General features: G+C 55.2%; 1 protein-coding gene across 2 annotated transcripts in view; it reads left to right on the plus strand.

The window, feature by feature from the left end:
- Positions 1 to 23124, plus strand: part of LOC142819498 (guanylate-binding protein 1-like) — a 47726-nt gene extending 24602 nt beyond the window's left edge. For both annotated transcript variants that reach the window (XM_075907111.1, XM_075907112.1), the window contains exons 8-13: positions 3773 to 4050; positions 4693 to 4905; positions 9009 to 9111; positions 9947 to 10257; positions 20715 to 20852; positions 22877 to 23124. In XM_075907111.1, the coding sequence (XP_075763226.1) occupies positions 3773 to 4050; positions 4693 to 4905; positions 9009 to 9111; positions 9947 to 10257; positions 20715 to 20852; positions 22877 to 22906 (1073 nt within the window). In that variant the 3' untranslated portion in view covers positions 22907 to 23124. The remainder of the gene's footprint in view (positions 1 to 3772; positions 4051 to 4692; positions 4906 to 9008; positions 9112 to 9946; positions 10258 to 20714; positions 20853 to 22876) is intronic.
- Positions 23125 to 23716: the final 592 nt, after the last annotated feature.

Below are 23716 nucleotides of genomic sequence, written 5' to 3' on the forward strand. Positions count from 1 at the left end.
AAACCAGATATTACAGGAATAACAGAAACATGGTGGAATACTAGGCATGACTGGAGTACAGGTATTGAAGTGTATGTGCTGTTTAGGAAAAACAGAAATAATGGTAAAGGTTTTGGAGTAGCATTGTATATCAGTGATGAGGTAGATTGCAAAGAATTAATAAGTGATGGAATGGAGAAGACAGAGTCTGCCTGGGCAAAAATCACACTGGGGAAGAAAACTATCAGATCTTCCCCTGGGATAGTGCTTGCGGTGTGCTATAGACCACCAGGATCTAATTTGGATATGGATAGAGACTTCTTTAATGTTTAATTAAGTAAATACTAATGGAAACTGTGTAATCATGGGAGACTTGAACTTTCCAGATATAGACTGGAGAACAAGTGCTAGTAATAATAATAGGGCTCAGATTTTCCTAGATGTGATTGCTGATGAATTCCTTCATCAAGTAGTTGTTGAACCAACAAAGGGGGAAGCCATTTTAGATTTGGTTTTGGTGAGTAGCGAGGACCTCATAGAAGAAATGGTTGTAGGGGACAACCTTGGCTCAAGCAATCATAGAATCATAGAATAATAGGACTGGAAGGGACCTCGAGAGGTCATCGAGTCCAGCCCCCCGCCCTCAAGGCAGGACCAAGCTCCGTCTACACCATCCCTGACAGATGTCTATCTAACCTGTTCTTAAATATCTCCAGAGAGGGAGATTCCACCACCTCCCTTGGCAATTTATTCCAATATTTGACCACCCTGACAGTTAGGAATTTTTTCCTAATGTCCAATCTAAACCTCCCCTGCTGCACTTTAAGCCCATTACTCCTTGTCCTGTCCTCAGTAACCAAGAGGAACAAATTTTCTCCTTCCTCCTTGTGACACCCTTTTAGATATTTGAAAACCGCTGTCATGTCCCCCCTTAATCTTCTTTTTTCCAAACTAAACAAGCCCAGTTCATGAAGCCTGGCTTCATAGGTCATGTTCTCTAAACCTTTAATCATTCTTGTCGCTCTTCTCTGTACCCATGATGCTAATCATGAGCTAATTCAGTTCAAATTAAATGGAAGGATAAACAAAAATAAATTTGTTTATCTAAATTAGTTAGGGAAGTGGATTGGACTAAATAATTTATGGATCTAAAAGTGGAGGAGGCCTGGGATTATTTTAAGTTAAAGTTGCAGAAGCTATCAGAAGCCTGTATCCCAAGAAAGAGGAAAAATATATAGGTAGGTATTTTAGACCAAGTTGGATGAGCAAGAATCTCAGGGAGGTGATTAGAGAAAAAGCAAAAAGCATATAAGGAGTGGAAGATGACCACTAATCACTGAGGATGGAGTGGAGGTTAAGGATAATCTAGGAATGGCCCAATATCTAAACAAATACTTTGCTTCAGTCTTTAATGAGGCTAATGAAGATCTTAGAGATAATGGCAACATAACAAATGGGACTAAGGGTATGGAGGTAGATATTACCAAATCCGAGGTACAAGCCAAACTCGAACATCTTAATGGGAGTAAATCAGGGGGCCCAGATAGTCTTCATCCAAGGATATTAAAGGAACTGGCACATGAAATTGCAAGTCCATTAGCAAAATATTTTAATAAATCTCTAAACTCAGGGGTTGTACCATTTGACTGGAGAATTGCTAATATAGTTCCTATTTTTAAGAAAGGGAAAAAAAGTGACCCGGGTAACTACAGGCCTGTTAGTTTGACTTCTGTAGTATGCAATGTCTTGGAAAAAATTTTGAAGGAGAAAGTAGTTAGGGACATTGAGGTTAATGGCAATTGGGACAAATTACAACATGGTTTTACAAAAGGTAGATCATGCCAAGCCAACCTGATCTCCTTCTTTGATAAAGTAACAGATTTTTTAGATAAAGGAAATGCAGTGGATCTAATCTACCTCGATTTCAGTAAGGCATTTGATACAGTACCACATGGGGAATTATTGGTTAAATTGGAAAAGATGGGGATCAATATGAAAATTGAGAGGTGGATAAAGAACTGGTTAAAGGGGAGACTACAGCGAGTCATACTAAAAGGTGAACTGTCAGGTCGGAGGAAGGTTACTAGCAGAGTTCCTCAGGGATCAGTTCTGGGACCATTAATATTTAATCTTTTTATTACTGACCTCGGCACTAAAAATGGGAGTGTGCTAATAAAGTTTGCGGATGACACAAAGTTGGGAGGTATTGCCAATTCAGAAAAAGATTGTGAAATCATACAGGAAGATCTGGATCATCTTATAAATTGGAATAATAGTAATAGGATGAAATTAAATAGTGAGAAGTGTAAGGTTATGCATTTAGGGATTAATAACAAGAATTTTAGTTATAAGCTGGGGACACATCAGTTGGAAGTAACGGAAGAGGAGAAGGACCTCGGAGTCCTGGTTGATTACAGGATGACTATGAGCCGTCATTGTGACATGACCGTGAAAAAGGCTAATATGGTTGTGGGATGCATTAGGCGAGGTATTTCCAGTAGGGATAAGGAGGTGTTAGTGCCGTTATACAAGGCATTGGTGAGACCTCATTTGGAATACTGTGTGCAGTTCTGGTCTCCCATGTTTAAGAAGGATGAATTCAAACTGGAACAGGTACAAAGAAGGGCCACTAGGATGATCCGAGGAATGGAAAACCTGTCTTATGAAAGGAGACTCAAGGAACTTGGCTTGTTTACCTTAACCAAAAGAAGGCTGAGTGGAGACATGATTGCTCTCTTTAAATATATTTGAGGGATAAATGCCAAGGAGGGAGAAGAATTATTTAAGCTCAATACCAATGTGGACACAAGAACAAATGGATATAAGCTGGCTAGTGGGAAGTTTAGACTTGAGATTAGACGAAGGTTTCTAACCATCAGAGGAGTGAAGTTCTGGAACAGCCTTCCAAGGGAAGTAGTGGGGGCAAAAGACCTATCTGGCTTCAAGATAAAGCTAGATGGGTTTATGAAGGGGATGGTTTGATGAGGTAACATGAGCTTGGCAATTAATTGACCTTTCACTATCAGTGGTAAATAGGCCAATGGTGGGAAGATAGGAGTTACTATAGAGAACTTTTTTTTGGGTGTTTGGCTCATGAGTCTTGCCCACATGCTCAGGGTTCAGTTGATCGCTATATTTGGGGTCGGGATGGAATTTTCCTCCAGGGTAGATTGGCAGAGGCCCTGGAGGTTTTTCGCCTTCCTCTGTAGCATGGGGCACAGATCACAGCTGGAGGACTCTCTGCATCTTGGGGTCTTTGAAGCATCGTTTCAGGGACTTCAATATTGGAGATATAGGTGAGAGGATTATTCTAGGAGGGGTGGGTGAGATTCTGTGGCCTGCACTATGCAGAGGGTCAGACTAGATGATCATAATGGTCCCTTCTTACCTTAAAATCTATGAGTCTATGAGTCTTCCTACAGCCCGTGTGCCCAGGGCCTCCCTCCCCCTCACACTCATGTCGTTCCTCTCCCTTCCCCCCCTGCTCAGCCCCATCCCATCTCCTCCCTCCGACCTCGGCCTTGCCGGCTCCTTGTCTGTCGGGTGTCCCATGGGCCGTGAGCTCCTGAGGGCAGGGCGCAGGGACAGGGCTGGCTCTGAGAGGTCATGCTCACTTCTGGCGCTTGGACGTCAGAGGGACAGGAGCTGCCACCAGCATCGGCCCCCCAGTGATGTGTCGGTGGGGGCTACTCAGCCAGGCAGGGAAGGGCCCAGGGCCAGTGCAGAGCTGGGGCCAGGCCCTCACGGGAGTCTCTGGAAATTCTCCTAACGCCCCTCCCCTGCTCTCCCCCAGTGTTTGGCCTCTTAGCCCAGAGCTACGTGGAGACCATCATGAGCGGGAAGGTGCCCTGCCTGGATGATGCAGTGACCACCATTGCCGCCAAGCAGAATGAGGCTGCGGTCAGGGAGGGGCTGGCTCTTTATGACGCCCAGATGGAGGAACAGGTCACGTTCCCGGCGGAGGTGGCCATGCTGTCTGAGGCACATGGAGCGTGCGAGAGGGCAGCCCTGCAGCTGTTCATGCAGCAGTCCTTCAAGGATGAGGATCAGAAGTACCAGGAGCAGCTGGCGGTAAGTTTATGGGCCCTGCACGTCCCCCGCCTTGGACCTGCCCCTGGCTATTACTCTGCTACTTTCCTGGGTCTATTACAGAATATCTGGGTAGTCACTCACTGACCTGGAGCCCGCTGGGCTAAGCGCTGTGTACACACAGAGCAAAGGGGCAGCCTCTGTGGCTAGGAACTGAGGTCCCCTCTCAGCCGTGCGGTGGCGTGGCCCTGCAGCTGCTTAATGCACCCAGCCAGGGGCTCAGGGCTCCAAACACCATAGGGACAGTCCCCTCTTATTGTGACTCTGCCTGGGTCACACCATGTGACAAAGGGCCTCAATTTTCAGAGAGTTGGGTGCCCGGGCAGCAGATCAGGGCTCAGTGAGGTTTTCAAAAATGCTGCAGCAGGTTGGCACCGAATTCCCACTGACAATCAAAAAGAAGGGCTTTGGCTGAAGACACACATTCTCAGGAAGCCTCTTCTTGTAAAAGTGATTTATTTACCCCCTTCACTGCCCGGCCTCGGTCAGATGCTGGGCCCTGGGCTTCCACTGCCGAGGGGGGGACGTCTCCTGACCACACAGGCACGAGCACACTGGGCAGGGCAGAAATGCAGCCCCTCCCTCCTCACATACACTCCCCGCTCTCTCCCTGTCACTCCCCAGACGGCGATAAATGAACATTACAACACTGTGCTGAGCAAGAACCAAACCGCGTCCCAGGAGACCTGCCGGGCCCTGCTCTCCCAGCTCTCAGCTGACGTGGAGAGGAAGCTCAGCGAGGGGGTTTACATGAAGCCCGGCGGGTACCAGCTGTACATGACTGATCAGAAACAGGTGGTGGAGAGTTTCCAGAAGACGCCCAACAAAGGAGTCATGGTGAGTGCTGGGCAGGGCTGCGGAGCTAGTCGGGGGCAGCGTACGCGCTGCGGCGTCCTTATCTGCCCACAATCTGTGGGCCTGGGAAAGAGCATCAGGCCCAGCTGTGAACACTCAGCATCTGAGATACCGGGCTGCTGCCAACTCCACAGAGCAGGAAGTCACCAGGGAAACCCTGAGAAATACTAATAGGTGTTGCTGTCTGAGCCTTCAACGTGTGTCAAAAGTGTCACCACAGGACTGGAACAAGGCAAATGCAGTGTCCATCTTTAAAAAAGGGAAGAAGGACAATCCAGGGAACTACAGCCCAGTCTGCCTCACCTCAGTTCCCTTCAAAATCACGGAAGGGATCCTCAAGGGATCCATTTTCAAGCACTTGGAAGAGGGGGAAGTGATCAGGAACAGTCAACATGGATTCACCAAGGGCAAGTCCTGCCTCACCAATCTGGTTGCCTTCTATGATGGGGTAGCTGGATTTGTGGATATGGGGAAGGTGGCGGACGTGATCTACCTTTGACTTCAGCAAAGCTTTTCCTACGGTCTCCCACAATAGTCTTGCCAGCAAGTGAAGGAAGTCTGGATTGGATACGTGGACTACAAGGTGGATAGAAAACTGGTGGATAGATTGTCGTGTTTGGCTGGTAACAATCAATGGCTAGATGTCTCATCTGTGGTTGGTTTCAAGCAGAGTGCCCCATGGATCACTTCTAGGTCCAGTTTTGTTCAACATCTTTATTAATGACCTGGATGAGGGGACGGATTGCACCCTCAGCAAGTTTGTGGATGACACTAAGCTAGGCAGAGAGGTAGATACGCTGGAGGGCAGGGAGAGGGTCCAGAGTGACCTAGACAAATTGGAGGATTGGGCCACAAGAAATCTGATGAGGTTCAACAAGGACAAATGCATAGTCCTGCCCTGGGGATGGAAGAATCCCAAACATTGTTACAGGCTGGGGACTGACTGGCTAAGTAGGAGCTCTGCAGAAAAGGCCCTGGGGGTTACAGTGTATATGAAGCTGGATGTGAGTCAACAGGGCGCCCTTGTAGCCAAGAAGGCTAATAGCATATTAGGGGCATTAGAAGGAGACTTGCCAGCAGATCTAGAGAAGTGAATATTCCCCTTTATTTGGCACTGTGGAAGCCACATCTGGAGAATTGCATCCAGTTCTGCTCCCTCCGCCCCACTACAGAAAGGATTTGGACTGGAGCATGTGACCTATGAGGATGAGAGATTACAGCTTGTTTCCCCTGCAGAGGACAAGAGCGAGGGGGGATCTGAGAGCAGCCTGCAACTCTCTGAAGGGGGGTTCCAAAGAGGCTGAAGAGAGGCTGTTCTCAGTGGCAGCAGATGGCAGAACGAAGAGCAATGGTCAAGCTGGGGAGGTCTAAGTTGGATATTAGGAAAAACTATTTCACTAGGCATGTGAGGGAGAAGTGGGCTGGGTTCCCTAGGGAGGGGTGGAATCTCCATCCATAGAGGTGTTTAAGTCTGGGCTTGACTAAGCCCTGGCTGGGATGATTGAGTTGTGGTTGGTCCTGCCTTGGGCAGGGGGTTGGACTCGATGTCTCCTGAGGTCTCTTCCAGCTCTGGGATTCTATGATTCTAAATCTGAGGCACCCCTGGGTCTTACTGTCCACCCACTGGCCTCTTCCCATCCCAGTTCTGTGTCTCTGCTTCCTGCGCAGAGGGTCTAGTTAACGTACCAGTGACAAAGCCACCAGAGCTGTTAGCAGCCCCTGTGGAAGAGCCATTCCAGGGGTACGGGGCCGTTGAACAGGCATCCGCCAGCCCCTGTCACTGTCTGGATTTGCCGTGTCAGTTGACAGGACCGGAGTTTAAATTTGTTTTGAAACTATTTCATTGGTGTGTTGCTGCAGGTTATAAAATCCCATCTCGCCAGCTGCCAATGGGCACAGGCACCAGCTCAGTAGTGCCGTGTAGGGCCCCAGAGAGCCTCAGGCCAGCCCTGTACACAGTGTCCCCTTTGAACCACTGTTACTGGTCGGCGTGACACATGCAGTAGCCCTGCAAGCCAGCCTGGGAGCGCTGAGTCACATTCTGCCAGGGTCGTGTATATTCACACTGGGGGACTGTGACCCAGGCCCCACACTGCACTGGAAGGGGTTAACACCACACTGTGGGCAAGGGAAGTCCTGGCCTGTACTGAGCATGCTCAAAGTCCGGCCCCTATAAAAGGAAGCATTGAATCCATGGGGCAGGACGATGCTGGAGAGGAAGGGCGCATGCGGAGAGCCAGCCCCAGCCCCTCCCTGCAGGAGCTGCGGGCCCGGGGCTCAGACGAAGCTCCCAGAGCTCACAAAGCACCGGGGGCAGCCTGCACCGAGGAACATTGTGATCCTGAGACGTCTTGGGCCAGGGCACCACTGGCCACGCGAGGAAGCGGCCCAGGGAGGGGAGGGAGTGGTACCTCCCCGCTGGGGGACTCAGCAGGGCTCAGTGGGATCCCTGCCCTGCTCTGCCATGGCCAGGGCCCCGGTACCCCCGTCCTGAGCCACCAGCCCCGTGCTGGAGCGCCGCGTGGGGAAGGGCTGCTGCGCTGACTCTGGCCCTCAGGTCTCACTGCCCCAGAGGCAGCCCCAGCACCTCTGGGCCCGGCAATTCACAGCCCTGGTGCCGCTGGGCTCGGCCATTCCTGGCCCTGGGGAGGGGAGCAGAGTTCTCAAGGGAGCAGCTACAAAGCTCTACGGCTACTGAGGGGGAAGGTCCCTTAGCCCAGGCTCTGTCCCACCCACAGCGGGGAGCATGTGGGGAGCAGGCGATGCCGATGGAGAAAAGGCCCCTGGGGGATCCTGGCCATTACAGGCCAGTTAGCCCAGCTCAGCGCAGACAAACGGGAAGGAAGGGGCCGTCCGGTGCTGGGGCGCTGAGCTGCAGGAGGGGGGGCTGGCTCCCAGCTGGGCTCCAGGGCTCCCCTGCAGACTGCCAGGCTAAGCAGCAGGCGGGTGAAAGGGGCTGGCTGGAGGGGAGCCCCTGACCAGTCTGGGATTGCCCCAGCCCCAAGAACCCACCCCCAGGGCACCGTTTAGGGAGGGCAGGGGCTGAAGCCTCCCCCAGGATCCCAGCCTGGGCTTTGCTTGCTCTGCCCCTTCCTGTGGGTGCCAGGGGGTGAGAGGACAGCACAGAGCCTGCGCCTGGCTGGGGAGGGCAGGGCAGTGAGAGACCCAGGCCGGGTCCTTCCCTCTCGCCCCCCGACAGTGACAGGAAGGGGAGCAGCAGCGTCCTGGTATGAATCCCGGGGAAGGGGCCTTCAGCCTCCCTCCCTCCCTGCTTCCCTCCCCCCCGAATGGCACCGCTGGCCCCACACGGTCTCCACAGCCCAGCCCCTGCCCTCAGCTCCCCCCCTCACTGCCCAACGCTCCTCACTCCTGCACCTCCCACACCCTCCGCCTCTCCCTGACCCGCCACCCCCAGTCCCTGCCCTGACTCCTGCATCCCCCACATACCCCAACTTGCTGCCCTGAGACATTCCCCCCCCCACAGCCCTGACTCCTGCATCACCCTCCCCCCAACTCCCAGGCCCCTGCCTTGACTCCTTCCCCCATTCACACTCACCCGAACCATCTCCCCTCAGCAGCTCCTCACAGCCCAAACCCTGACTCCTCCGCCCCCCACTTATCAACCCGCAGCCCTGAGCTGCTCCTCACACTCCCCAGCCCTTACTCCTGCACATCCTTCACCCTCAGACCCCTACCCTGAGTCCCCCCCACCGCCCACGCCCTCAGTCCCTTGCCCCGACTCTGGCACCCCCCATGAAACCAAACCCTCTGCCCTCAGCCCCTCCGCGCACACCCCTGCCTTGTCTCCAGCGCCCTCCACACCCAAACCCTGTGCCCTCAGCCCCTGCTCACAGCCCCCTGCATTGGCAAGCTCTGGGGGGCTTTGTGCGGGTCACTCGGCAGCCTGCCTTCACAGATTTCCAGCTCCCGGCCGCGTCTCGGGGGCGATTTGCTCTGCCGAGTGGCTGAGTTCTTGTCGGGCAATTCTCCCCCTGCTGGTGCCCCCGCCCAGAGATCAGCACCTTGTGCCCTTCGCGCCCAGCGCAGCCTTGAGTGCAGGGACTGACCTGCCCCCTCGTCCCCAGGCGGAGCAGGTGCTGCAGGAGTTTGTGGACAGCAAGAAGGTAGAAGCAGCCTCCATTCTTGGGGCCGACAAAAAGCTGTCAGAGGCGGAAAAGACCCAGGCAGGTGAGTCTCTGGGGAAGGGTTTTAAGCAGGTTTCTTCCTGATTTTCAATCATTTCAACAACAAAGACAACAACCCTCCATCCCTATACAGCAGAGCTATGGCTGGGAATCCACGGCCATCCTGGGCTCAGAGGTGTCCCTGCAGCAAACACCACGGTCACTGGAAGTCACCCATTTCCAGGTTGTGCTGTGGGAGCTGCACGGGCTGCTCGGTTGTTCTGCTGAAGCTGTTCCACATTGTGTCACCCGTCAGGCTGTCTGGAGAGGCTCATGGCTGTGAGCGCCGGTCTCAGGGAGACTGTCAGACACACGCGGGTGGGGGGTCCTAGAGTTCGACTTCCCCATCTCAGTAACAACAGTGCACCCTGGGTCCCTCCCCCAGTCTCACCACAGAGTCACAGGCCGCCCCTGAGCCCCCCGTCTGTCTTCCCCCCGACCAACAGAACTTAGTGAGAACGGCCCCGTCAGCCAAAACTCCCAGCACATCGGTTCCCCCCTATAGACTAGATGGCTCTGGTTATCCAGTCACTTCCACAAGCCTCTCAATGCAAGTCGGTGCTTGGCCAAGCGTAACGTGACCCCTCAGCCTGACCCTGCGTTCTCTGGGGCCCAAAGTGGGGCCCAGTCGGGTCTGTGGGAACCCACCTGCAGCCCGACCTGTGGAGCAGGGGTGGCCATTGTATCGCCATGGAAACAGACCAGCGCCTCCTGTGGAGAGGCAGCTGCCATGTTAGAATCAGCCCCACCCCTGTCTGCCGGGCCGGGCGCTCTCTGCCCCATGCAGACTGCACAGCAGGGGGCTGATGCCACGTTCTTTGCATTTCCTATTTCCACAGCTGACCAAGCGAGGTTGGAGGAGCTGGAGCAGCAGCGCAAGGCGGAGGAGGAGAGGAGGCAGCAGCTGGAGCAGCAGGTGAATGACCTAGAACGCAGCCACCAGGAGAACATTAGCCAGGTGGAAGCAAAGATGAAGGAGGAGGCTGAAAAGCTGAAACAGGAGACGGAGGCAGCTCTGCAGTGCAAGCTGAGGGAGCAGGAGAAGCTGCTGCAGGAGGGCTTCTCAGAGAAAGCCAAGCTGCTGAAAGAGGAGATGGAGCAGATGCAGAAGGAGGCAAAGGAGCAGCAGGAGAAGCAGCAGCAGGAATTGGTGAGTCCCTGTGGGGCTGGTGGGGTGATGTACGGAGCGTTTCCCCCAGGGAGCACCAGGAACACCCAGTGGCCAGTGTGGTAAAGCAGGGAGTCGATACGCTGCATTAACCCCCCACCAGGGAGATCTGCCTTCTCAGCGCAGGGCTGCACTTCAAATGCTGCAGCTGCTCTGTAGCTTTCTCCTTTATTTAATTCCCCCCTCAGCTCAGTGCTGCCTGCGCCAGGGCTGGGTCTCTCACGGGTGGGGCTGGGCCTCGGTTTCCCATTCTGCCGGCCGATTGGAGCCGGGCAGGTCAGATGATCCTCCAGAAAAGAGCTTATTTTCTGGAGGATCGCGTCCAGACTGGAGCTTTTCTCCAGCTTATCTACAAGCCGGAAAAAAGCGGCAGCCATGTTAATGCAAATGCCGTGGGGGATATTTAAATAGGATTTGCCTATTCCAAAGTGCTACATTTGCATCCCTATTACGGAATAGGGGCCAATGTAGACACAGCCCATGGTTCCCTCCTGGCTCCCCTCGGATACACTGGAGCTGGTGAAGGGTCTAGTGCGGGGGGAGGGGGAACCGCACACCCAGCGCACATAGCCAGGAACCAGCTGAAATACACACGCGTCACGCCATTGGTCAGTGCATCCTACCACCCCCTGATTGGTCGGCTAATGTCTGTGACCAATCCCTGTGCAGACCACGAACCAGCCACGCGCTGCAGCTGCAGCTCTCACCTCTCATTCCCCTGCTCACCCCTCTTGTTACCCACAGGCCGTGAGTCAGTTCATGCGTCATCCACTCGAAGCCTGGTCCCCTGTTTCTGTTTTCGTTCATTGTCCATGCCAGGGCCACGGCCTCCCCCTTTCCTCTCCTTGGCTTATCACTAGGGGTCTGCGCCCACTGCTCGCTGTACTCGCCAGCCACCGCTCTGGGTGCAGGTATCTGACCAGGGGGAGGGGGCAGGGTATCAGCTGAGTGGGTGTGACTGACCATGCTGGGTCTGGGCACAGCTGAGGGAGTCTGCTCAGGGCGAATTGCTCGAATCCGGGGCTGTCTCTAGCCCCCAGACTGGAGATCTTCCCAAGTACGCCACAACCTGTCCCACAGAGCACTTCAGCTGCCTGCCTGAAGCCTCATGAGCAAAACCCCTCCAACACCCCAGCAATACCCGTGCCCCTGATGGCCCCGGGCCTCATACACAGGTGGGAGGTCCTAGCACCCAATCCCACCTACCCCGAACAAGTTCTGTCCAGTTCCAAGAAACCAGCCACAGATCCCTGGTCAATTTACTCTCTGGGTCTTACCCACAAATCACGCTGAGCCAATCCTTCGGAATCTACGATCTAAAGGTTTATTATCACAAGAAAGAAAAGTATGAGAGTGAGGTTGTTAAAGGATAGTACATTACATGCATCGAATCTCCCAGTTCTCGATGCAGGCTCTAGCAGAGATGTTACAGCTGCTGGCTTAAGAGTCCTTGTTGCGCATCCTAGGATCAGGATGGGTCCACAGGTCTTTCCGGCCCTTCGATCCCTGCACTGCTACCTCTGGGATGAAGTGCTGAGCTGAAGACCAAGATGGAGACCACCACATGGCCTATTTATGCCTCCTTCCTGGTCTCTTCTTGGCTACAGCAGGTCACCTGGCCCGTGGCCTATCCCTGTGTTCCCTGCTGGTAGCCCCTAGGTATGAGTCCCCACTCTTGAGGTGTGTCCTTGGCCTATAGAGGGCTATTGTTCCAGAGCTTTGCTCGTTAGCATGTCCATAGGCTGAGCTGCTTTGCCCATGGTTCAGCCACATATAGAGAAACATTTGGTATCCACCAAAATACATGCTTATAACGTCACATACCGACATTATACAATCACATGAATAGTGCATATGGAATCAGAAGAAAGGAGGCTTCTATTTGACACCTCACAGGGCCCCCTTTGTGCCACATTTGGGGTCAACACTCCCCCACGGGTGCAGCAGTGATCTGACTGCTCCTTTCAGTATCCAGTAACGTGACAGTGGGTGTGTGAGGGGACTGGGAGTGGGCGGAGGGGGGAGTGCACATGGCTCACAGGTCCCACCTCCCCGGAGCACCAGAGATGGGGAGGCCGTATGACTCCTGCCTCTGTGGAGAATGGGGAGGAGAGAGGCCACGTGACTCCTGCCCTCCAAGAGCACAGGGGAAGAGGGAGGGGCCCATCTCTCAGCCCCCCCAGCAGAGGGCAGGAGTGAGGCCTCATAGAATCATAGGACTGGAAGGGACCTCAAGAGGTCATCGAGTCCAGCCCCCCGCCCTCAAGGCAGGACCACGCTCCGTCTACACCATCCCTGACAGATGTCTATGTAACCTGTTCTTAAATATCTCCAGAGAGGGAGATTCCACCACCTCCCTTGGCAATTTATTCCAATATTTGACCACCCTGACAGTTAGGAATTTTTTCCTAATGTCCAATCTAAACCTCCCCTGCTGCACTTTAAGCCCATTACTCCTTGTCCTGTCCTCAGAAACCAAGAGGAACAAATTTTCTCCTTCCTCCTTGTGACACCCTTTTAGATATTTGAAAACCGCTGTCATGTCCCCCCTTAATCTTCTTTTTTCCAAACTAAACAAGCCCAGTTCATGAAGCCTGCTTCATAGGTCATGTTCTCTAGACCTTTAATCATTCTTGTCGCTCTTCTCTGTACCCTTTCCAATTTCTCCACATCTTTCTTGAAATGTGGCGCCCAGAACTGGACACAGTACTCCAGCTGAGGCCTAACTAGTGCAGAGTAGAGCGGCAGAATGACTTCACGAGTTTTGCTTACAACACACCTGTTGATACAACCTAGAATCCTATTTGCTTTTTTTGCAACAGCATCACACTGTTGACTCATATTCAACTTGTGGTCCACTATGACCCCTAGATCCCTTTCTGCCATGCTCCTTCCTAGACAGTCGCTTCCCATCTTGTATGTATGGAACTGATTGTTCCTTCCTAAGTGGAGCACTTTGCATTTCTCTTTATTAAACCTCATCCTGTTTACCTCTGACCATTTCTCTAACTTGCTAAGGTCATTTTGAATTATGTCCCTATCCTCCAAAGAAGTTGCAACCCCACCCAGTTTGGTATCATCTGCAAACTTAATAAGCGTACTCTCTATCCCAATATCTACATCATTGATGAAGATATTGAACAGTACGGGTCCCAAAACAGACCCTTGCGGAACTCCACTTGTTATCCCTTTCCAGCAGGATTTAGCACCCTTAACAACAACTCTCTGACTACGGTTATCCAGCCAATTATGCACCCACCTTATCGTGGCCCTATCTAAGTTATATTTGCCTAGTTTATCATTAAGAATATCATGCGAGACCGTATCAAATGCCTTACTAAAGTCTAGGTATATGACATCCACCGCTTCTCCCTTATCCACAAGGCTCGTTATCCTATCAAAGAAAGCTATCAGATTAGTTTGGCATGACTTGTTCTTCACAAACCCATGCTGGCTATTCCCTATCACTTTATTACCTTCCAAGTATTTGCATATGATTTCCTTAATTACCTGCTCCATTATCTTCCCTGGGACAGACGTTAAACTAACCGGTCTGTAGTTTCCTGGGTTGTTCTTATTCCCCTTTTTATAGATGGGCACAATATTTGCCCTTTTCCAGTCTTCTGGAATCTCCCCTGTCTGCCATGATTTTTCAAAGATCATAGCTAAAGGCTCAGATACCTCCTCTATCAGCTCCTTGAGTATCCTGGGATGCATTTCATCAGGACCTGGTGACTTGCTGACATCTAACTTTCCTAAGTGATTTTTAACTTGTTCTTTGTGTATCCTATCTTCTAAACTTACCCTCTCTCTGCTTGTATTCACTACGTTAGGCACTCTTCCAGACTTCTCGGTGAAGACCGAAACAAAGAAGTCATTGAGCATCTCCGCCATTTCCAAGTTCCCTGTTACTGCTTCTCCCTCCTCACTAAGCAGTGGGCCTACCCTGTCCTTGGTCTTCCTCTTCCTTTTAATGTATTTATAAAAGATCTTCTTGTTTCCCTTTATGCCTGTAGCTAGTTTGATCTCAGTTTCCTTTCAACCGTCCGCGGCCGCAGATGGACCTAGGACGTGCTCCCTCTCCGGCCTGAGGAGAAAAAGGGATTTTTACTTTGGAGACTTTAATTGCCACTTGGCAGTTTATAGTTAGTATAGTTGTTAATAGTTAGTCTAGTTAGTTTTCAAAATCTTTGTTTTTCTGTCCTAATCTATAGTTGTGTTCTGTAGCCTTTAAAAAAAAAAACTGTTTTCTTGTTGTTTGCAACCTACAAAGACTATGCCTGGCTTCAGGAAATGTTCAGTGTCAGGATGCCATGCCTGCATCCGACGGACACTCGCGCTGTGTCAAATGTCTGGGGGACGGGCACATCCCGATGAAGTGCTCGCATTGTATGAAACTGACAGCGCGCACCGGGCGCGATCGTGAAATGCGACCGAGAGTAATTTTATTCAATAAAGCCCTCCAGACTGATGCGAGCGAGCCGTCCGCCACTGCCTCCGGGACTCATGCAGCTCGTTCACCCACAAAGGAGCTTCGCAAGCTGGCTGAACGACCGCAGCGATGGAGCGTGGGGGACAGACCGGGCACCTCTGGCTTCTTGCCGAGGCACCCGATGGAGAAGACGGGCAAGGGCCGTAGTGCCTCAGCCCTGAGCCTTGTTCCTTCCAAAGACCCGATGCTGGCTCCTTGTAAAGGGCCACGGGCGGAATCGGCACCGGCAACAGCTCTAACAGCCGTGTTACAGCGGGCTATGGTGGCCCCGGCACCGGCTGACGCTGCGCATGCGCAGTCAACTACAGCTCTACTGGCACGCACGCCTGCGGGGCCGGCTGCTGTGACCGCGCTCTCCATGGTGCCACAAGTAACAGCGCCGACTCAGGCACCGCAGGTAAGCATCGGCGCAGCACAGCCCTCTGCACCGCAGCCTCCTCCGGCACCGGCACAGCTTTTAGCTCCTGCGGCACCGCTGACTCATCCGCAGGGCAGCTATTCGACTGGGGCCACCCCACTTCAAACGGCACCGTCTTCCCCTCTTGATCCTCCGGTGCCGACTAAGGCACTATACAAGTCAAGGCGTGTTCGGACACCTTCCCTCACGCCAGACTGAGCTGGGTTCTCCCCGAGACCCTGGTCACCAGCTTCATCTTGCTCAGACAACCATCATGCTCCTCGTTATGTCTCCACTAGGGATCACTACCATAGATCACCTCATCGATCACCATCATACCGTCACTATCGCATTCAAACTACGGACGTGCAGCAAAAGCAACATCCCTTGCTAAAGAACTTGCAGTCTTCACAAAAATCGAAACTGGCTCTCCCCTTTGATGAGGCTATCCTGGAGATCGCCAATGATATATGGCAGACTCCAGCTGCTTTCTTACTGACTAACAAGAGGTCGGAGAAGAAATATTTTATAAACCAAAAGGGTATGGACTTTTTGTTCACGCATCCTCAGCCCAATTCCCTCGTCACGGATGCCGCACAACAGAGATCCAAGACGGCTCAAAATAAAAATACTGCAAGTGACAAAGAGGCTAAGCGCCTGGACATTTTAGGCAAAAAAGTATATTCTTCTGCCACTTCAGTTCTCCAAATGTGTAACTACGCGGCTCCCCTCGTGAATCATGATTTTGACAATTATTCGAAATTAGTCCCTCTTGTAGAAACACCTACCAGACTCTAAGGGTCAAATCTTAAGGGCAGTAATACAGGAGGGCTACGCAATGGCTAGAAGAGCACTGCAGATTGCCCTGGACACAGCTGAGGCAGCAGCTAGGGCCACAGCTACTGCTGTAGTCATGTGTCATGCATCCTGGTTACACCAAGCTGTGGCCCCGAAAGAGTTGTTCAACAAGGTAGAAGACTTACCCTTTGATCGTAAGTCACTCTTTGCCCAATGCACTGATCAGGTGTTCCAAGTGTACAACGCTTGGGATGTATATGCCTCCGTATAAGCATAAGAGGTATACGCCCTATACCAGAGAGAGACCCTTCTCTTACGTGACATTCCGTGCCAAACCATATGAGCAGCAGAGGCCAAGGCAACGCCAACAGAAACAAAGACAACAGCCTAGCAAGGCATCCAGCCACCAGCAGGGGCGGCAGCAAGTTTGATGGGTCAGTCGAGGGACTGCGCACCACCCCTTTGTCGGGAGCTTCACACAATCCGCTAGCTTTATTCCATCATCGGCTGAGGCCTTATCAACGTCGCTGGTCTCTGATTTCCACCGACCGATGGGTCAACGACATAGTTGTTTCAGGATATGCCATCCCTTTCAACTCAATCCCTCCCCATTCCCCACCCTCCCCGTCCCTTTTCAGGGACCCCTCTCACGAGACTCTTCTACAGCAAGAGGTGTCTCGACTACTTATTATAGGAGCAGTGGAGAGGGTACCTATTCATTTCCGGGGGAGAGATATCTACTCTCGGTACTTCCTTACCCAGAAGAAGTCAGGGGGTTGGAGGCCTATCCTGGACCTATGCCGTGCAGCAACTTGGTCATCTGCTCTTACCTTTGCCAGGCACTATGCCCTTGTGAAAATATTGAAGAACGATTCAGCGGTGGCGCAAGCAGTCTTGACCACAGCGCAGAGACCATAAGTCCAAAGCACACCAATAGTGTTGGACCACTGCTGTGTGCTCACCTCGAGTGGAGCACCCTCGGGGACACTACTCGACGAAGAAGAGAGAGTTACTCACCCTGTGCAGTAATGTCTGTTCTTTGAGATCTGTTTCCCCGTGGGTGCTCCACGACCCACCCTCCTCCCTGCTTCGGAGCTTCTGTTTTATTTTTCAGACGCTTCTGGTTGGGAGGAAACTGACGAGCCGACCCGCGCTCAGCTGTAACGGCTCGAACGGTGCGAGGCAGCAGGAGCGCATGCGCGGGCCAGCAGGGCTACTGCTAAGGAAGTTTCTCCATTTGCGGCGCCGGGACGAGCCCAGCACCTCGAGTGGAGCACCCATGTCAAATTACATTTGTTTGCACCTCATCCCCCTCCCTCACTTTGACTCCCTCCCCGCACTCCCACTGCAAGTTCTCCACAGGAGCAGCCAGGTCCCAGCAGGGGTAGCCATCAGGGCCCCACTTGGGCTTGGCCAGTGTTGTTCAGGGACCTTGTAGGGGGTTCCTATTTGAAAACCCAGGTTGGGGGGCTGATGCCCACCCACTTGTGAAAGCCCCTTCCCCAGTCTGGAGGGAGGGACGAGTGAACCTGTGGTTCAACTAATTTCAGGGGGGCAAATGATAAAAAACAAGGTGAAGGGGGGCAGGTTAAATCAAGGTCAAGATGGGGACACCGAGCAGAGAACCCCGGACAGCGCCCACTGCTCCTCAAAGCTGTCGATGGAGCCAATGGATGCTGCCCAACGGAACGCTGCCCGGCTACGTGAGACCAGGGAGGAATGGAACTAGGCTCCACAGTCGCTGAGCCCCAATCGTCCAGCATCCTCCTGCTGGTGCTGTAGCTGGCGGCTTTCTCCAGGGCCAGGAGGAGGCTGACGAGCCCTCGCGACTTTGTGGGGCCACGGATGGGGGGGTGCATGTAAATAAAAAGGAGAGGGAAAAAGTGCAGCCAGAACCTCAAGAAGAGGTTCTGGAGGCGCCGGAATAGGGGCTGCAACCTCGTGCATTGCAAGTATGCGAGCGCCAGGTTCTCCCTCACGCTGCAAAAGGGGCAAGTGTCCGGGATGGGGGTGAACTGTGCCAGGTACACGCCCGTGCTCACGGCCCCGCGAAGGAGCCGCCAGCTGATGTCCCCGATGGGCTGCGGGGTTAGGTTGCAATGAGCACTGTCCCAGCGGGGTTCCCCGCCCTCCACAGGCCTTAAACAGCCCTGCCACTTGGTGTCGGGGTGGGACATGAGGGTGAGGAGCATGAGCATGTACAGGTGGTTTGGAAATGGACCAGCTGCACATCCTGCCTGCGGCCCGTTGGCAGGGGCTCGTCCTCCCCCTGAGCGAGCGGGGTCAGACCCAGGGCCTCCATCTCCTCAAGGTTGGGCATTGTGGGGCAAGGCGGGGACCAGCAGGCAGCAGAGGCCGTACCTCCTGGTCAGGGTGGGGAAGGGGCCCCAGCCACCCAGGATGGAGCAGGAGGCGGCCATCGGGGCTGATGTGGTGGCGTGTGGGAGGGCCCGGGGCTCTGAGCTATCGGCTGCCGCCTGCCCCGAGCAAGGGCCTGGGCTCAGACCAAACCCGCCGCTGACTCCCCAAAGCGACTACACAGGGTAGCGGGTCAGAGCGGCTGCCCACTGACCCCGAGGGGGGTGCCCCTCCCAGAGCCCACCCACTCACAGAGCCCCTCCCCTCTGCACCCACAACCTGCCCCTATTTGAAAGTTGGACTGAAACGGCGCTAAGAGCTGAGCCCACAGACTTGATCTCAGTCAGAGGGTAGGTCTCCTCACACAGCAGCAGGCCACTGCTGTCAGCCCTGGCCCAGTTCACCTCACTGTTTGGCTTGTGGCTGGAACTGGCAGAGGCTGGGCTGCCTGCACCTCTGTGTGATGCATCCTTACCCCACGCAGGGAGCCTGCCCCAGGGAGAAATGGAAACACTTCCCCTCCCGGCTCACTGAGCCAATTCCTGCCCCCCCCCCCCCCCAGTGCCCGTCCCTGCCGCCCGCACCCCCTGCTTGAGCTCAAGTCTCCGGGCTCAGCTCTTAGCGCCGTTTGGGTTCAACTTTCAGCGCCTGCCCCAGTGGATGGCACGTCCATGTTCACACCCCTCCCCCTCCACGCCTCCTCGCAGGCTCCCTCCTCCACTCGCACCCCCCCCCCCACCTGGGGTCTACAGCTTGTTCTCTGATCTCACCCAGCACCCTCAGGGCCCAGGCAACGTCTTCTGTCCCCTCCCTCAGGAAAGTGACCCTGTGAGTAGCCAGCACCTGGGCTAGACGGGTCTGTCAGCTGGTGGCCGTGATGGCTGTGCCCTCTCCCCCACCCCCCGTGTCTCCACACGCCATTCCGGCCTGCGGTGCTGGTGGAGGGCTTTGTTCAGCCCAGAAAGAGCTCAGGCCTGCGAGAGGTTCATGCTCTTCTCTGAGGCCTGGATGCTACAAGTTCTTATAGTCCCCTCATGGCCCTGGAGAAACAAGCTGGTGCAAGACGGCCTAGCCCAGGCCCCGAGTCTGTGCTCCTCTGGCACCGGGTAGCCATGGCAACATCCCTCGAAGGCCTTTCTCCTCCCAGGAGCGAGAGTTCCCTTAGACCAATGCAAGTGCTCAACCAGGAAGGACATTTCCCTCCAGATTCCCCACCTGGACATCCAGGGCAAGACACTTTTCTCTTGAGCAGCCCCCCTCCCGAGTGCACTGCAGGGGCCTTTCTTCTGCCACGGCCCAGTCACCTGCTGTGCGCATTCTCGCCAGCGCCTGTCATCCCCAGGGCACTCAGCAGGCGCCTCGTTATCTCTCATTGCACCGCCGTGCTACGACTCATTGGCCGACCGACGTGCATCGGAATCCCAACAAGTCACAGTGACTTTGCTGTTCGTCAGAGAACTCCTGTCCCAGACCAGGGCGAGTCTCTGCAGCCCGACCTTAAATCTCCCAGCGTTGTGTGGTGGGTGATGAGCCATTGAGACCATGTTGGTGAGCATGAGAAATGAACCCACAAGGGCCACGTACACAGCCAAGTGGGAGACATTTCCGGTTTGGACACAACCTCCCGTCTATTGCCCAGTCATATGGAGATCACACAGGTGCCAGATGATCACGTGCACCTGAAATCACCGGGACGGTTGTTAGTCTGAGTGAGTGCCGATGGCTCCTATGTCTTACTGCATCCCCCCGTGGATGGACTCTCCACCTGTTCTCTGCCTCAGGCCTCAGTTTTTGAAAGGCCTAATTAACCTTTTACCCTTGTGCGTTTGCTCCTCTGCCTGTGTGGGATTCAAATCTAGTCCCTCCGAATACACGGCTGAGTGTGGGGGTGACAGGTTTGCTTGTGAGGGCGGGGGCGGGGCTCAGCAGCCCTGGGATCATTGATGGCAGAGGCCTTGTACTCCCGAGGCTCCTGCTTCAAGGCTCCGTGCAGCCAGCAGCAGGGGTCAGGAAGGAATTAACCCCCCTGCCCTCAGGGATGTTTATTGAATTCCCTTCCCTCTCACAGCGGGGTGGGCACAGCTGCACAGGGAGCACTGGACAGAGAGGGCCACACCATGGGGGGACCAAGTACCCTTTTGTCAATGGCCTGGCCGCCTGGGTCTTGCCCACCTGCTCAGGGTTCCTGTAGGTGGGCCAGGCAGGACGTTTCCATCTGGACAGATTTACAGGGACCTTTAGGGGAGGGGAGAGTCACCTTCCTGTGCTGGGTGGGGGTGAGTCACTTGCCAGGGTTACCCGGGTGGTGTTACTGTGGGGGCTGAGCTGTGTGCAGTGCCGGGTGCTGGATCTTTGCCCAGCAGTGCTCAGTTGCCTTTCTTTGCATAATTCCAGATCCAAAGGAGAGAGGAAGAGCAGTTGAAGTGGGAGAGAGAAGAAAAAATTCTTCAGCACCAGTGGGAGAAAGAAGAAAACGAGAGGCAGCGCCAGTGGCAGAGAGAAGAAAACGAGAGGCAGCGCCAGTGTCAGAGGGTAAGGAAACATCACGATGGCGGGTACTTAGATTTTCCAAAAACCATCGCCAAGGTCCCTCCCCAAGGCTCGTAAGCAAAGAAGCCAGCTGTGGGGTAAGAGGGAAGCTCTGCTCATGGACTGGTACCTGGTTACAAGACAGGGAACAAAGGGGATGAGTCAGTGGTCAGTTTTCAGAATGGAATCAGGTATCGAAAGGTAATTGCACCAGGACTGTCCTCTTCCACTCATTCATAAATGCCCCAGAGCAAGGGGTAAGCAGGGAGGGGGCAGCATTTGCAGATGATTGACAGCCACTGGAGATAGTTAAGTCTAAAGCAGGCTGCTAAGAGCTACAAAGCGATATCAAACGGCAGCTGAAATCCCTCTGAGCAGTGCAGAGCAATGCCGGCTGGAGCACAGAACAGCGTCTGCACACACAGACTGGGGAGGTCCCGTGTGGCTGTCACTGCCCCAGAGAGGGACCTGGGAATCCCTGTGGAGAGTTCTCTGCAAACATCCACTCGACGGGCAGCGGCAGCCGAACAGCGACCAGGCTGCTGGAATCCTCCAGAGCTGGGGAGACAAAGCACAGGGAGGGTCTTGCTGTCTCTGTATAAATCCGTGGCAGGCCCACAGCTGGGATCCCGCCTGCAGATTGGGTTCCCCATCTCCAGAGAAGGGCACCGGTTGGACCCCCCTGAACCTGGGGTCTCTGGTCCAGCAAGATCCATGCTCCAGCAGGACCACAGAGCCCAGCACAGGGAGGTCTGGCCATGGGGCATGAGGGTGGGGAAAAGGGAGGCGACTCCACCCGGAGCCGGGAGGGGTGGGGTGCAGGGGGGTGGTGAAGCAGGGAGATCTGGCCCAAGAAGCTGGGCAGTAGGAGGGAGCCAGCAGTAGCCACACAGCTCCGACCCGGCAGCAGCGGGGACAGCGTAAGCTGAGAGCTCCAGCCCAGGCAGCACCAGCATCCAGGCAGCGGCGGGGTGAGCTGGAGCCCTAGCGACAGGGGGGTGGAGGGCAGCGGTTTAGCTCAGGCTGAGAGGGAAGAGATGCCCCCCTGATCTGGCCAATCCCTTTGTTTGGGACCGGTCAGGCCCTGAGGCTGCTGGAGCAGAGGGGCCCAGCCTGTCCTGGGCTTGGGAACGGCTCAGACAAGGACCCAGATGACTGGGGGAGGGATGAATCCGACTGGGGTGTTTGGGTTCCTAACGAGGCGCCTAAGGGGGTGTGAGCAGGGGCTGTAACAGCCTGGCGGGGGAGGGGAAAGTGACTGAGGACGAGTCGTTTGCTCCTCCCCACGCACACGAGAACTAGGAGCCCCCACACGGAACGGACGGGCCGAGGGTTTAGAACAACCCAAAGGGACCCGCAGTCACTCTGGGATCCCGCGCCAGGGGATGGTGTGAGGCCAAATTGATACGGGGATCGGAAAACAGAATTCGCTGAGTTCCCAGAGACCGGCCCCTGGATGGCGACTGGCCAGGGTGGTGCCCCGAACTCCTGTCTGTCAGGGGCCGGGAATGGGCGACGGGAGGGATCCCGTGATGGGCCACGTCCAACCCTCGGCTGTGCAGCGCGGCCTGTGTCTGACGCGCCGAGCGCCCCTCCCCCCTTCGCCGCCGGGGGACACGAGGCTTCTCCTGGCCCAGACGGGCTGAGACGTCCCACGAGGGCGGCTTGTGTGACGGGGCCGGCGTTTCTCTGGGGGGCTGGGGGAGGGGTCCGTGTGTGTCTGAGCTGCGCCCACCCTGTGACGCAGCCTTCGCACTGGGCTCCTGCCCCCCCAGACACCCCAGAGAGTCGCCCCCTCGCCAGGGAGTTGCAGGGGGCAGGTCTGAGCGGAGCCTCCGTGGGGCCTGGCCAGGGGCGCCCATGGAAAGGTCTGTCAGCACCACCGGCCCCACAGCGCCTCAGTCAGCCCCTCTGGGAGACCAGCCCCTCCTGAGCTGTGCCTGGCCGGGCTCCCGCTGCCCCCGAGCCAGGTCTGGTCCCCCCGTGTGGGAGCCGAGGGGACTGACCATGTCTGCTTCCTTCTCCAGGAACAGGCGGGCGGTTGTATCCTGTCCTGAGCCGGGCCGGATCCGCGCCGAGGGGCCTGAGGAAACGCTCCGACCCGTCCTGGGAGCGACGCTCACCCAAGCGCCACAACCCACTGCCGGGCTCTGGGGGTCGCTCTGCGCTGATCGCCCGGGTGCCCCCCGCCCGCCCTGCCCCACAGAGGCCCTGGGGTGGGGGCTTTCCCTGCTGGGGGGGGGGGGATTGCCGGGGAGATTAAAGCTTCCTGAGCACCGAGCCGTCGCCTCTGCCGTTTGTTCTCTGCTGCCCCTCGCGCCGACCCTGCCCGCGACTCTGAGCGGCTGGGGGGTGCAGGGCCCTGCAAGAGCTGGGCACCCAGGGAGTTTCCGGGGGGAAGTGCCCTCTTTAGCTGAGCACCCCAGGGTATGGGGCATGGGTGGGGGCACCCAAACATCATTTCCGGGGGGGGCCGTGGCTGGTGCAGGGCACGGTGGGGAATTAGCATAGAGGCACCAGTGAGCTGCTCGGGTGAGGGGCTCAAGCAGCCGCCCCTCATAGGCCCCCTGAGACAGACAGCACAGGCGCTCCCCCCCCCCCCCTCCGGCCGGCCATAACTCAGGGGCCGGGCAGCGGGGAGACAGGATCACATGGGGGTTGGAAGGTCCCTGGCATGAAAGGAGCCTGAGAGGCAGGATTGGGAACAGGGGCAGGAGGGGCAGGGCCAGGCACAGGGAGGGATGGGTTGGGGACACCAATGCCCGGGTTACAGGAAGGAGGTTCTGGGGGGGCACTACCATGCTGTGGGGAGCTGCACAGCACTGACCTCGCGGGGGCGACCAGCCAAGGGAGGCAACACATCCAGA

Source organism: Pelodiscus sinensis, chromosome 24 (genome assembly GCF_049634645.1).
Source record: "Pelodiscus sinensis isolate JC-2024 chromosome 24, ASM4963464v1, whole genome shotgun sequence".
NCBI classification, from domain to species: domain Eukaryota; kingdom Metazoa; phylum Chordata; order Testudines; family Trionychidae; genus Pelodiscus; species Pelodiscus sinensis.